Source organism: Salvelinus fontinalis, chromosome 15, assembly GCF_029448725.1.
Source record: "Salvelinus fontinalis isolate EN_2023a chromosome 15, ASM2944872v1, whole genome shotgun sequence".
Lineage (NCBI taxonomy): Eukaryota > Metazoa > Chordata > Actinopteri > Salmoniformes > Salmonidae > Salvelinus > Salvelinus fontinalis.
Window position 1 is genome coordinate 35186685 of NC_074679.1, and position 14143 is coordinate 35200827.

General features: G+C 46.7%; 1 protein-coding gene across 10 annotated transcripts in view; it reads left to right on the forward strand.

Moving 5' to 3' along the window:
• LOC129811867 (ral GTPase-activating protein subunit alpha-1-like) overlaps positions 1-14143 on the forward strand; it is an 80745-nt gene that overhangs the window by 56291 nt on the left and 10311 nt on the right. For all 10 annotated transcript variants that reach the window (XM_055863553.1, XM_055863556.1, XM_055863558.1 and 7 more), the window contains 3 exons: positions 101-256; positions 6562-6720; positions 7434-7561. In XM_055863553.1, coding sequence (XP_055719528.1) covers positions 101-256; positions 6562-6720; positions 7434-7561 — 443 coding nt within the window. The remainder of the gene's footprint in view (positions 1-100; positions 257-6561; positions 6721-7433; positions 7562-14143) is intronic.

Here is a 14143-nt window from a genome sequence, read left to right on the forward strand (position 1 = left end):
TTGTTTTCTGCCTCTTGGAGGGACTTTGTGACGTGGGTGGTTGTTAGGGTTAATGTATGGTTGTGTCCAGTGATGATGGTCCTTTGTGTGTGTGTAACAGGTGAATCTGACCAGTCACTGTGGCTTCATGGGAGGTCTTCAGAGGAACAAGAGCACGGGTCTGACCACGCCTTACTTCGCCACCTCTACCGTCGAGGTCATGTTCCACGTCTCCACACGCATGCCCCCCGACTCTGACGACTCACTCACCAAAAAGGTCTGTTATGATGTTCCAGGAAATGGTAGTTGACGTCTTTGTGGAAAAAAGTAATGTCCGACTGCAACCCTGTTATACTCTCTTATTGAGATGCGCACAATCTGTCTGTACCGCTCACTCCCTTTTCACCCAGTCAGCAGGCTGTAGGTTATTTTGTGTTGCAACCTTAGATGACCACTGATCCCCTACAGAGAGAGATACCCAATGTCTGCTCTGTGTCTCTTACACAGACATCACTCTGTAGTGCTTGTCTGTACCACCCGACTCCTACAATGCGGAACAGAAAGACAGTCTCAGACGGCGCTGTTCGTAGTCCGCTTCTAACCATTATATGACCAGCTCTCTCAGGTGGCTCACATTTCTACCTGCAGAGAGCTGTGTGTGTGAACTTGAGCCCCACAGAGAAACATGCCATGTTTTGCTACAGAAAAGTAGAGGAAATGAAATGTCCTTCCAGCAACAGGGGGAAAGGGGGAGAAACAATATTCTCACCTTAATCCCCCTCTCTCTTATGTCCTCATGAAGCCCTTTCTCCTTCCGTCTAGCCTTCTCTCCCTTTACCTCACTCACCTAACTTTTACCTTTACCTCAGACTTCACCTCTCTCTGTTGTTTTTGTTCTCTTCTACGAATGTCCATCTGCATTGGTATTATTTTTCAGCAGGCAGAAATGGAATAAGAGCGCAGAGGGCTTGGGCTGTAATGAGTTTGTCTGTGAGGCCGGCCCATGATACAGCCTGTAGCCATAGATGTCCGCGGCGATGAACATTGAAGTATCTTTAGAGCTGTCCCCTCACTTCCCCTAGCATCCGTCTTCAACAGTGGCATTACACACACAGCCCTGGCCAGACACTAAGGTGCTGCTTATACCAACAACAGACTCATTAATGAACGCAGACCGACAGGGGGGGAATATTGAAATGGTGTGTGTACAGTGAGGGAGAAAACTATTTGATCCCCTGCTGATTTTGTACGTTTGCCCACTGACAAAGAAATGATCAGTCTATAATTTTAATGGTAGGTTTATTTGAACAGTGAGAGACAGAATAACAAAAAAATCCAGAAAAACACAGGTCAATAATGTTATAAATTGATTTGCATTTTAATGAGGGAAATAAGTGTTTGACCCCTCTGCAAAACATGACTTAGTACTTGGTGGCAAAACCCTTGTTGGCAATCACAGAGGTCAGACGTTTCTTGTAGTTGGCCACCAGGTTTGCACACATCTCAGGAGGGATTTTGTCCCACTCCTCTTTGCAGATCTTCTCCAAGTCATTAAGGTTGAGGCTGACGTTTGGCAACTCGAACCTTCAGCTCCCTCCACAGATTTTCTATGGGATAAAGGTCTGGAGACTGGCTAGGCCACTCCAGGACCTTAATGTGCTTCTTCTTGAGCCACTCCTTTGTTGCCTTGGCCGTGTGTTTTGGGTCATTGTCATGCTGGAATACCCATTCACGACCCATTTTCAATGCCCTGGCTGAGGGAAGGAGGTTCTCACCCAAGATTTGACGGTACATGGCCCCGTCCATTGTCCCTTTGATGCGGTGAAGTTGTCCTGTCCCCTTAGCAGAAAAACACCCCCAAAGCATAATGTTTCCCACTCCATGTTTGGGGATGATGTTCTTGGGGTCATAGGCAGCATTCCTCCTCCTCCAAACACGGCGAGTTGAGTTGATGCAAAAGAGCTCCATTTTGGTCTCATCTGACCACAACACTTTCACCCAGTTGTCCTCTGAACCATTCAGATGTTCATTGGCAAACTTCTGACGGGCATGTATATGTGCTTTCTTGAGCAGGGGGACCTTGCGGGCGCTGCAGGATTTCAGTCCTTCACGGCTTAGTGTGTTACCAATTGTTTTCTTGGTGACTATGGTCCCAGCTGCCTTGAGATCATTGACAAGATCCTCCCGTGTAGTTCTGGGCTGATTCCTCACCGTTCTCATGATCATTGCAACTCCACGAGGTGAGATCTTGCATGGAGCCCCAGGCTGAGGGAGATTGACAGTTCTTTTGTGTTTCTTCCATTTGCGAATAATCGCACCAACTGTTGTCACCTTCTCACCAAGCTGCTTGGCGATGGTCTTGTAGCACATTCCAGCCTCGTGTAGGTCTACAATCTTGTCCCTGACATCCTTGGAGAGCTCTTTGGTCTTGGCCATGGTGGAGAGTTTGAAATCTGATTGATTGATTGCTTCTGTGGACAGGTGTCTTTTATACAGGTAACAAACTGAGATTAGGAGCACTCCCTTTAAGAGTGTGCTCCTAATCTCAGCTCGTTACCTGTATAAAAGACACCTGGGAGCCAGAAATCTTTCTGATTGAGAGGGGGTCAAATACTTATTTCCCTCATTAAAATGCAAATCAAGGGCCTCCTGGGTGGAGCAGTGGTCTAGGGCACTGCATCGCAGCGCCACCAGAGACTCTGGGTTCGTGCCCAGGCTCTGTCGCAGCCAGCCGCGACCGGGAGGTCCGTGGGGCGACGCACAATTGACCTAGCGTCGTCCGGGTTAGGGGGGTTTGGCCGGTAGGGATATCCTTGTCTCATCGCGCACCAGCGACTCCTGTGGCGGGCCGGGTGCAGTGCGCGCTCATCAAGGGAGCCAGGTGCACAGTGTTTCCTCCGACACATTGGTGTGGCTGGCTGGAGGCGCGCTGTGTTAAGAAGCAGTGCGGCTTGGTTGGGTTGTGTTTCGGAGGACGAATGGCTTTCGACCTTCGTCTCTCCCGAGCCCGTACGGGAGTTGTAGCGATGAGACAAGATAGTAATTACTAACAATTGGATACCACAAAATTGGGGAGAAAAGGGGGTAAAATTTTATATTAAAAAAGCAAATCAATTTATAACATTTTTGACCTGTGTTTTTCTGGATTTTTTTGTTATTCTGTCTCTCACTGTTCAAATAAACCTACCATTAAAATTATAGACTGATCATTTCTTTGTCAGTGGGCAAACGTACAAAATCAGCAGGGGATCAAATACTTTTTTCCCTCACTGTATGTTTTGGGAGGAACCTAGTTTGACCTGAGAAAGACGTTCATGGGGGGACGTTCTAATTGGTTTATAGCGATGGCCAATAATACACACGCATAGATGCAGTGTTTTCATATTGAGTATAGTAGATGAGAGGATTGGGATTGTACCAGAGGAACATTGTGGTGTATAATGACCTGTAATAAGCAGATGGATCGTTAGCTGTGATGAGCGGTTTAGAGAGAGGAGGGGTGTCTTTTATCACAGTCTGATTTGAGGGGTTGAATAACGACCTGAAACACCACTGATTGCTTGCTTCCTGTGAGCACTGTCTGGTTCCTCACTCACACTGCTGATAATGTGAACTAACATGCATCCAGTCCGTCAGATGACCTCTAAGATATGACCCTAAAATGAAGGAAAATTCTAACCACCGTATCTCACATATGAGCCTCCCATTTCATTGCTCAAATCACTCATTCCATCCTCCAGCCCCCCAAAACGCCTGTCTGTCTTCATGTACTGCACCAGTCCTCACCGCGCTACTCATAATTCGTTGCTGCAATTTAGATGGGTATGTATGGCAGCAAAGCAAGGTTTGTACACTACATTGCCAAAAGTATTTCAAATTAGTAGATTTGTCTATTTCAGACAAATTGAGCACACAGCCATGCAATCTCCATTGACAAACATTGGCAGTAGAATGGCCTTACTGAAGAGCTCAGTGACTTTCAACGTGGTACCGTCATAGGATGCCACCTTTCCCACAAGTTAGTTCGTCAAATTACTTCTCTGCTAGAGCTGCCCTTTCAACTGTAAGTGCTTTTATTGTGAAGTGAAAACGTCTAGGAGCCACAACGGCTCAGCCGTGAAGTGGTAGGCCACACAAGCTCACAGAATGTCACCGCCGAGTGCTGAAGCGTGTTGCATGTAAAAATCGTCTGTCCTCTGTTGCAACACTCACTACCAAGTTCCAAACTGCCTCTGGAAGAAACGTCAGCACAAGAACTGTTTGTCGCGAGCTTCATGAAATTGGCTTCCATGGCCAAGCAGCCACACACAAGCCTAAGATCACCATGCGCAATGCCAAGCATCGGCTGGAATGGTGTAAATCTCGCCGCCATTGGGCTCTGGAGCAGTGGAAAAACGATCTCTGAAGTGATGAATCACTCTTCATCTGGCAGTGCGATGAACGAATCTGGGTTATTGGGATGCCAGGAGTACGCTACCTACCCCAATGCATAGTGCCAACTGTAAAGTTTGATGGAAGAGGAATAATGGTTTGTGGTTGTTTTAATGGTTCGGGCTTGGCCCCTTAGTTCAGGTGAACGGACATTTTAACGCTACAGCATACAATGACATTCTAGACGATTCTGTGCTTCCAACTTTGTGGCAGCAGTTTGGGGGAAAGCCCTTTCCTGTTTCAGCATGACAATGCCCCAGTGCACAAAGCGAGGTCCATACAGAAATGGTTTGTCGAGATCGGTGTGGAAGAACTTGACTGGCTTGCACAGAGCCCTGACCTCAACCCCATCGAACACCTTTGGGATGAATTGGAACACCGACTGCGAGCCAGACCTAGTAGCCCAACATCAGTGCCTGACTTCACTAATGCTCTTGTGACTGAATGGAAGCAAATCCCCGCAGCAATGTTCCAACATCTAGAGGAAAGCCTTCCCAGAAGAGTGGAAGCTGTTATATCAGAAAAGGGGGGACCAACTCCCTATTAATGCCCATGATTTTGGAATGAGGTGTTCGATGAGCAGGTGTCCACATACTTTTGGTCATGTAGTGTATCTGTGGGTGGTGGGGGCCCCCCAAACCCCTTGTTTGTCCCAAATTGCACCCCTTCTCCTATGTAGTGCACTACTTTCGACCAGAGCCCAGTAGTGCACTATATAGGGAATAGGGTGCCATTTTGGACCCATCACATGTCTGTCATAGTGAGGGGCCTGGAGCGTAGCTCTCGCTTCTGCTCCCTCTTCACCCGGCGGTCCGCGCTGCACATGGCCATAATGTAGCCAAATTAGATCTGGCCGTTGCTGTCCCCCTGGTTAAACTCATATCATGACTCCTCAGCAGCTGATTGGATTTGGAGAGGCTGGAGGAGATGCTATCCAACAGAGCAATCTGCAGCTAGACACTAAACCATGTTAACCAGACACTAAAGCGTGTCAGCTCAGCCAGCGAGAGAGCAGCCAGCAGACACACACACACACACACACACACACACACACACACACACACACACACACACACACACACACACACACACACAAACAGAGTCAGTCTCACACACATACACACTCCAGCCCCGCATATTTATTTGTTGTTTTGAGTAGTACCGTTCTCCCCACAGACAGTGACAGGCGTATCGAAGGTTGAAGGCTGAGAATACATCCACACCCTCTGGGTCTTAAGATTTATGAATGAGGGCTGCTGATGTGATATGTGAAGAGGGAGATGTTTCATGCAGCAGCTAACAGCTATCTGCTCTGCAATGGATAAGGATTACATTTTGTGAATTGCTCGGAGGAAAAAATGAGTTTCCTATTTATTGAGAGCAGAGGATGAGAACAAGGTGCTATACAGGCCAGGGTCATGTTCATTAGGGCACACAACAGAAACATTTTATGAGCTTTTCTTATTAGATAAGTCCATGTACTCCCTCCTGTTTTCGTCCGTTTTTGTATCTAATGAACACAATGTGGCCCTCAGTGATTGAGTGAACGGTAAGATGGAGAAAGCTTTAGAAAGATGGAGTGAATGTGAGAAGATGGAGTGAGCTGTGGAAGACGGATGGGTACTGGGGTCTAAAGCAGCGTGTGGCGGGGCAGCTCCTGTCACTCTTCAAGGTTAATGATAGAGGAGTCTTAGGCATCCAGCGACCTCTCTGCCTGCCCCACACAGGACACAATGTGTTAGAAGATCCTGGATGAATGAAGGAGCCTTAGACACTTTATTCAGAGTTTCACAGTAGGAGTGCTGATATAGGAACAGTTTTGCTTTTTAGAACACAATGAAAAAGATTACATGAACAGGGGGCGGAAACTGATCCTAGATCAGCACTCCTACTCTGAGATGCTTTTTGAATAGGGGGCCCTGAGAGAATGAGTATCAGACAAAGACGGCCTTAGTTTTGACATTCATCGGGGATGCCAAGCTCCAGGCTCTCACTTAGTGTGACTGTGTTCAATCGTCCTCTGCCATGTGAATGAATTACATGAACTTGAACACTATTTTTGAAAACGTCGACATTGACTAGACGGGGACACTCACCCTGTTGCTCTCTCTCTCATCTCTTCCCCTCTCCTCCTCTCACCTGTCCTCCTAGCTACGCCATCTTGGGAATGATGAGGTGCACATCGTGTGGTCGGAGCACTCCCGAGACTACAGGAGAGGCATCATCCCCACGGAGTTTGGAGACGTCCTCATCATCATCTACCCCATGAAGAACCACATGTACAGCATCCATATCCTCAAGAAGCCAGAGGTAGGTTCAGATCTGTCCCACATCCACCCGAATCTCCCATGTCTGTAGATGTTTTCTTCATCACATTAAGGTATCCTAGATCCCATTTCCTGTCATTGCCCTTGATCAAGGCACTTAACTGCTAAACTGCTCCAGGAGCGCCGCATCTTGACTGACCCTAGCTTCCAACCCACTTTTTTGTGTGTGTTTCTCATGGGGGGGTTGGGTTAAAAGCAACAAACAAAAAAAAAAAATTGTTCTGAAAAATTACAATGGACAATAACAGCTATTCCTGCTGCAGTGTTCTATTTTATATATATTTATATAAACCAAATAAACATGTCTCGTGGCACTCCTGCTTCCTGCTCAGTTATGTCCGGACTAATCGGGTCAACAGGATTCTTAGAATTAAATTGTGGTATAGATATGGCTAGAAGATGGGTCTGTCCCTTCAGAGTCTGGGGAAATGTGGAAAGATGGCCAGATAAGGACAGAAAGGAGGTCTGGCTTTCATGAAAGTCAATTCTGGCACTGAAACGACATCAGCCATAAAGTGCTTTTATGTTATTTTATCAAATGAACATTGCATTCCCTGGGATCTGATAGACAAAGACCACTATTTACTGTTATTGGTTTATAAAGTTTCTTATATCGTTCTGGCTTTATCTAATCAATGGTAACTTCCATAGTTGTTTTCTGTTTCTCACTCTACCCCCCAACCATCCCCCCTCTAGGTCCCATTTTTCGGGCCGCTGTTTGATGGAGCCATAGTGGATGAGAAGATCCTTCCCACCATGGTCCGGGCTACAGCCCTCAATGCCAGCAGGGCTCTAAAATCCCTCATCCCCCTCTACCAGAACTTGTATCCTTCCCCATCTCTCTACCCTGACTCTGCCTACCTCAGCTGTCCAGCACACTGCCTGTAGGGGGGAGATAAAACCACAATACACTGCGTGATCTGTTACGCCTATCCTCGCCTGTGGCTAGTGCTGTCACGTTAACGTGTTGTTTGTTGAGCTTGTTATTTTTCACTAGCAAGGGAGATCAGTAGTGTGTGTGTGTCAACTTGCTGTAGAGACGGGCAAAGGAAATAGGTTGACGGACAGACCAGATCCTGACTGCACTGCAAGCTAAAGAGACGTAATGGTAGAACAGCGTCTCTCTCGCTCGATAATTATCGATGTCTCATCCCCTTCCGCACTGTATTTTTCAACATGTAGAGCTTCACATTCTGCTTGGTGCGAAGAGGTGACAGCATTTTTCTCCAATAAACCGCAGGAGCCTCTGATCATTGCCCATCGTCTCCTAACGATGATTCAGAGCAATTTGCTTTTGAAATGGTTTCGTAGTGATTTCTATTTTGCCTCCTCTACTTTGACTCACACCAGCGCCAATATCATGGCTACTCTTAAAAACATTAATTTTACTTGATCCCTTTGAATGGCACATTTTTGAGGTGATTACGTAGCTTAATTTTTGCCAAATTGTTTCAATGTTGTCCAATAATGAAATGCTTCAGTAGCAGTTTCTTTCTCGTGGCCTCTCCTCTTTCTTCTCACTTTGACTCAGTCCATCACTAATAGCATGGCTTTTAAACTCAGTCCATCACTAATAGCATGGCTTTTAAACTCAGTCCATCACTAATGTTGATCCTTTTGAATAGTAGCATAATTTTGCCAAATAGTTTCAATATTATCCAATAATAATATCGCTGTAACAATGTTACAAAATGTATGTAATGTCAATATGAACGTTAATGCTTCAGTATATTATACCTTGACTCAATAGAGAAAGCCTCCAGCAGTTTCTATGCCATGTAGAAATAAACTCTAATCTATAACCAAGTACCACTTTGCCCTCCAGTCCAGTTTGCTTCTAGGTACTGAAGTGAATGTGTAATTTCACCTATACTTTCTTCCCCATTTGTCATTTATTTTATTCCTCCCTGGAAAGTGCTACTATGTTGACCACTCAAGCTCGCATGCTTCAAATCCCCAGCTCTAAATACTCTATCTCAAACCTCTAACCCCTCTTTTCAAGCTCTTCTCTTTTCAAAAAAGGATAATACTGCTCGAAAACAAAGCAAAAAATAAGGGGGTGAAAAGCCATTCGCATCTGCCATGTTCTCGGAGCGAATGATTGTTTGGCTCGGCTTGAGACTGCTCGCAGCAATCTCACCCGTGTGTGTGTGTGGGGGGGGCAGAGCAGGGCTCGATACTGGACTGGGCTATTGATTGGCGTGAGTTGCACCGGTCGATGGGCCTGACAGCCAGAATTACAGTAATCTGTCATTATCGACGGATGTCTTTCCAGACTATCTCTCTATCTGCCTCCAGCCCCTCTTTGTTTTGTTTCTTTCCACTCTTTTTTTATTTATTTTCTTTTACTTCAGGTTTTCTCACTCTTTTGACAAAATGTGTGTGAGAGGGGGACAGAGAGATCTTGTCTTTCAGCAGGCAGCTAATTGAAGTCTGTGTAAGGGATGATTCATAGTGATGTTTTAAGCCTGTGTGTGTGCGCCCGCGGTTGCTGCTTTCGTGTTTGCGTGTTAAGGGAGATGTTCTCTAAATGCCTTCCACTGAGGGGCTTTTAGGGAGCACTGAGGCAGAAGGAATTGAGTGGTCCCACTGGACCAGCAACACTGTGACACTGAGCAGTACTTAGTTACCTGTTGATAGAGCAGCAGAGCACAGCCAGTAAACGGTTGGTTGGTTGGTCGGTGGGTGGGCGGGCGGGCGGGCATGTTGGGCTATTCTCTCCTTTCATTCCTCAACAGTAGATGTACAATGGTTCTGCAACAACACCCCCCCCCCCACCCCCCTACCACCACCACCACACCACCACCTCTGACGGATCGTTCTTGTACAATGTGAACAAACAACATTATTGATTATGATGATTGTAATGGCGTTATTAGTGAAATCCACTGGAGAAAAGGATTTCCTGTCTTCCTCTAAGGATGATTGGTTATTTCCTGTGTTCTGCTGTGTTCTGGAATGATTTCTTGTTTTGTTTTACGGAACAAATTTAGCATTCTTGTTTTGTTTTACGGAACAAATTTAGCATTCAGTGCTGTAATTTTCCTTTTTCGATTATGAAACAGGGTGCAGCGGATTGGAAATTGAAGACTCAACCGATATACTATTGAATAGTGGACTCCTAGAATTACATATTGAGTCCCTATTTAATAATGTATGATCTCTGTGAGTGGACTTGAAATCAGGTCAAACTGCGTTACAGCAGCAAACTGGAGCTTGTAGTGATGGTGTGACGTAGGTTAGTTCCCCCACAATCCCCCTGGAGTGCAGCAGTGCCCAACCCCAGAGCAGCTAAGTGATCCTGTTCATAAAGGAGAACACTGGGTTCTTTATCTCCTCCAGAGGCTGCCCGCCTGCCGACTGCCTTGCTTTGTGAAACCACATCAAAAGAGCCTTTTCTCCTCTTATTCTTCATCCTCTGCGTACCTTTTTCTGAACGGAGCAGCGCCAGGCGATGAAGCCTTCCTTTTTTGTTTGAGTCGTGGTTTTAGATGTTGCGAACACTCTCTCTGTCCTCCGTCTATCCCTTTACCTCTCTTTTCTCGCTCTCCTCTGCCTCTTCTCCCCTCCTCCTGCATGCGCCCGTCGACCCCACTCTCTCCTCCACACTAAGTTTCAGTTCATGCTCTTGGCCCCGGGGCTCGTCCATCTGCCTCCACTCACTGATCCCTCATTTGCCATGACTGTGAAATCAGTGCTTGGAAGGGAAAAAAGGGCCCCCTTTTTCTGCTGCTGGTCTTAATGTCTGGTGGACTCAAATAGCAGATAGCTGCTACAGTACCTGGCGTCAGGCAGCGCTGCGAATCATGGCACGTCATGGAGCTGCTGGGCAAACACAGCCAGAGAGAGGCTCAGGGTAACACAGGCAGCGTAACCCAGGCCTCTATCCTATCGCAGATATCAGGCTTTTGTTGCTACATCGCTAAGAGTAATCCAAGGGTCATGTAAACAGCCATTCAAACAGCCAGTTTGGAGATCTGTTCTGTGGCAGTCACACATACACACAAATGCACTCCCTCCCAGTGTGTTTGGGGGCAGTGTGATAAAATGCTTTTAGCGTACCGGCTTGCAACGTTGTTAGCTGGCATTGCACAGGATAAGTTAACCATATGCCTGAGCGGCGCAGCAAACGGAGTGACCACGCTGGTTAGTTAGTGTTAGAATGTTTGGATGTGATTAGAGCTAGGTTGACCTCTCTGGCCGTAGGGCCAGGGGCCCGACCATCTACCCTCTAGACCACCTCTACAGCCGGTGGACCATGTGGTCTGTCCAAGGTAAGGCCCCTTGATAACGTTCAACAACACAGCCTCTGGTCTCCCTCTGTTTTTGCCTATCTGGTATGTGTGTTTAGGAGAATAGGGGACTGTCAAGCTGTTTGGAAGGCAGACTAAAATGTAACTGTGTGAGCCGCGGCCATCTTACATCTGTCAGTGGCCGATTGTGGAGCCGGGGAGACAATGTTGGTTGTGGAGGAGGAGGGGGGAGAGGAGAGTTGCTAAGCGGCTTCCCCATTGGCCCTGCCAGTCCAGTGGTTTGTGTGCGAGCCAGTGAGAGAATGGCGGTAGGGACAGCCACACACACACACACTGGCTTCTGATTGGCAGCAATCACTGCCCTGCTGCTGGGGTCAGCATATGGTGGATCGTGATAGAGGGAGCGTTGGGTCAGTGCCTTCCTCCCTCTGCTCTGACTCTGCCTTTTCCAAAGGCAACCGAGCTGATGAGAGCTTTGTGCTTGGGCTCCTTTTGTCCCTTCACTCTCCCCCACACACAACCAGGCCCAGCCAAATGCCTAACGAGCAGCGCAGCCACACACAGCTAGCTCCCACAATGGGCCCCATTGTGTCCCAGTAGCACTGTGGCCTGCTGGACTGTGTGTGTGTGTGTGTGGGGGGGGGGGGGTTTAGCTACTCGCTAATTGTTTCCTGTCAAAGTATAAAAGGGGGGAGTAAATAAACGTAGGCGGGGTCACAACTAATCGCTCTCACCCACTTTGTTTATTTTCTGGCTGGCTTTGACTCTAGCTGCTCTGTCCTCCTGACCTCTGTGATGCTGATGATGACTCTGGCTGCATGGAAATATACTTATTTATTAATTTAGCACAGACAACAATCTGTACACTAATTCAGATATATCTCTCGACTACCGTGCTCTCTCGTACATTGTCAGCCAATTGAATTTAGATAAGAAGTAGATCTGGTTATCGATCTAATTGCAGTCTAATGTGAAATTATATATCAAGATGCATCCATGAGCACATTATTATTTTCCTATGCATAATTATTTTCTTAATGTCGTACTATTTATACAGTTGATATCAGTCAGTGTTTATGGAACGTCTTCAGCCTTGTTGTTTTATCTCCTAGTTAATCATTTTCTAGTTTTCCAGCTATGTTGTTGTGTTGTCTCTTTCGTGCCTCAGCATCAGAACTGTGCTCACACATAAGCTAGAGGCATAATGGGGATTGTTTTTATAAGAAGGTTTGTTCTTTCAGCCCCCCTCCTGGTTGGGGAAAGTGGGTAAACAAGCTAACCCCTCGGGGGGCTGGGAGGCACGGATGTGGAGAGCGGGCTCTCTGACAAGGTGTTTAGGATTCGCCGCAGGTTGGCTACAGGCGCTGAGATGAGGTGTGTGTGTGTTGGCCACGGGTCAGTTGCATGCTGTATGCTCGTAGATGAGCTGTCTGACTGGTAGCCCACAGCCTGAATCAATGCAAACTACCTGTGACCCATCTAGGCCCAAGACCACCAGCTGCCTGGATAAACACACTAGAACCACATCAGAACCAGTCTTCACCCAGTAACTGTTGTTGCTACTATAGAGCTGACTGTCCTAGATCATTATAAAGACCATATTTTTAAGAGCACACATCTCCTCTTAGTGGCTTTCAATCCTCAACAACAAAAATATTTCAAAAGGTTAATGTGACGGCGTTGAGTCCTCACTGTTGCATCCTTTAGGAATGTGTTTTTAAACCAATAGAGAACTGCACTATAATAAGGAAATGTATCATCTGATATGTGGCTGTACAGTTCAAATTAATAGAATATATATACAGAATATATAATGTATTGGCTGTATAAAACGATTTATAAATGATTCTCCTACATACAGAGCACAGTCCAGGGAGAAAACAATTGACAGAAACGCATGTAAACTGCCCCGCTTTCTGCAATTCATGAATCATAATTACCAGGTACGAGTGTGTATATGCGTTTGTTCATGCCCGGGATAACATTAGCACTCCCTCCTCTGTGCCCTTAAATGTTACATAATCGTTGAATTTGCGTCAGCAGACACACGGCGTGAGCACCATCTCACCATCGGACGGGGGGGAGAGGCAGAACGGGCGACAGATAAATCAGGGCTGCAGGTCAGGTCCGCGAGCAATATTTCACAGGCAGGCCTCCAATTGGGTTTGGTAGGAGATTAATAGGAATGGATCTGACTCCAGAGGGCCCCAGATCTATGTCTGTGTGGCCCCAGGCAGAGAAGCATTAGCTGGGCTATCTCTCCTCTCATCTGGTGGCTGGGGATGGAGCGAGGGGGGCACTGGCTGTAATGACAAGGAGGGCTATGGCAGCCAGCCGCAGCACCCTCCATCCCTCCGTCCTCCCAGTAATAAAATCACTGTTAGGGCTTCGATATCACAGCCATCAGATGGGGGAATAAACCGATTACCCTGCACTTCAGGGCACACACAGATTTCTGTAATCATAGTCTGTAAAAGTCCTTAAATTAAATTATTTGTGATGTTTTTTCTTTCTCTCTTTCTGCTCTGTTCTCTCTACCATTGCCCTGTGGCGCAGAATAAAGCAGGTAGCTATATGAACGCTGCCAGTCAGAATCACTGATGTTGGGCCCATTTCTGCTACCCCATATTATTATTTTTTTACCATCATTCAATTTGATCATTCTCATGCTGTGAGATAAGCAATGGAGTCCTAGGATTCTTGTAGTCGCTGGTCCGATGACTAACGCTAGTCACGCAGGGGTCTGTGGTTATTTCAAAGTACCGGAGCTACGTCCAAAATGGCATCTTATACCCTATATAGTACACTACTTTTGACCAGAGCCTAGAAGAAATCTAGTGTCAAAAACCCCGACCTTCACCAAAACCCTATTGTTGGGCCATTTTACTGTTCGGTATGCTTCAGTCGATGAGCCTCAGATGTTGAATGTAATGTGCGTTCTAAACTGGGTTGATGATCATGTCCATATTGGCTCTCTGCTATTCTAGTGGGGCCCCAGTGGCCTGGCTGGCACATTGCAGAGCTGTATTGAGGCAGTGTAGAGGGACAGTAACTGAGACATTGGGAAATGTGTCCTCTCTCTCTCTGTAGCTATGCTCTCGTCTCACAATAGAGCAGTGGGCTCTCCACATTCTGCATGCGTTTTCTTTCTGA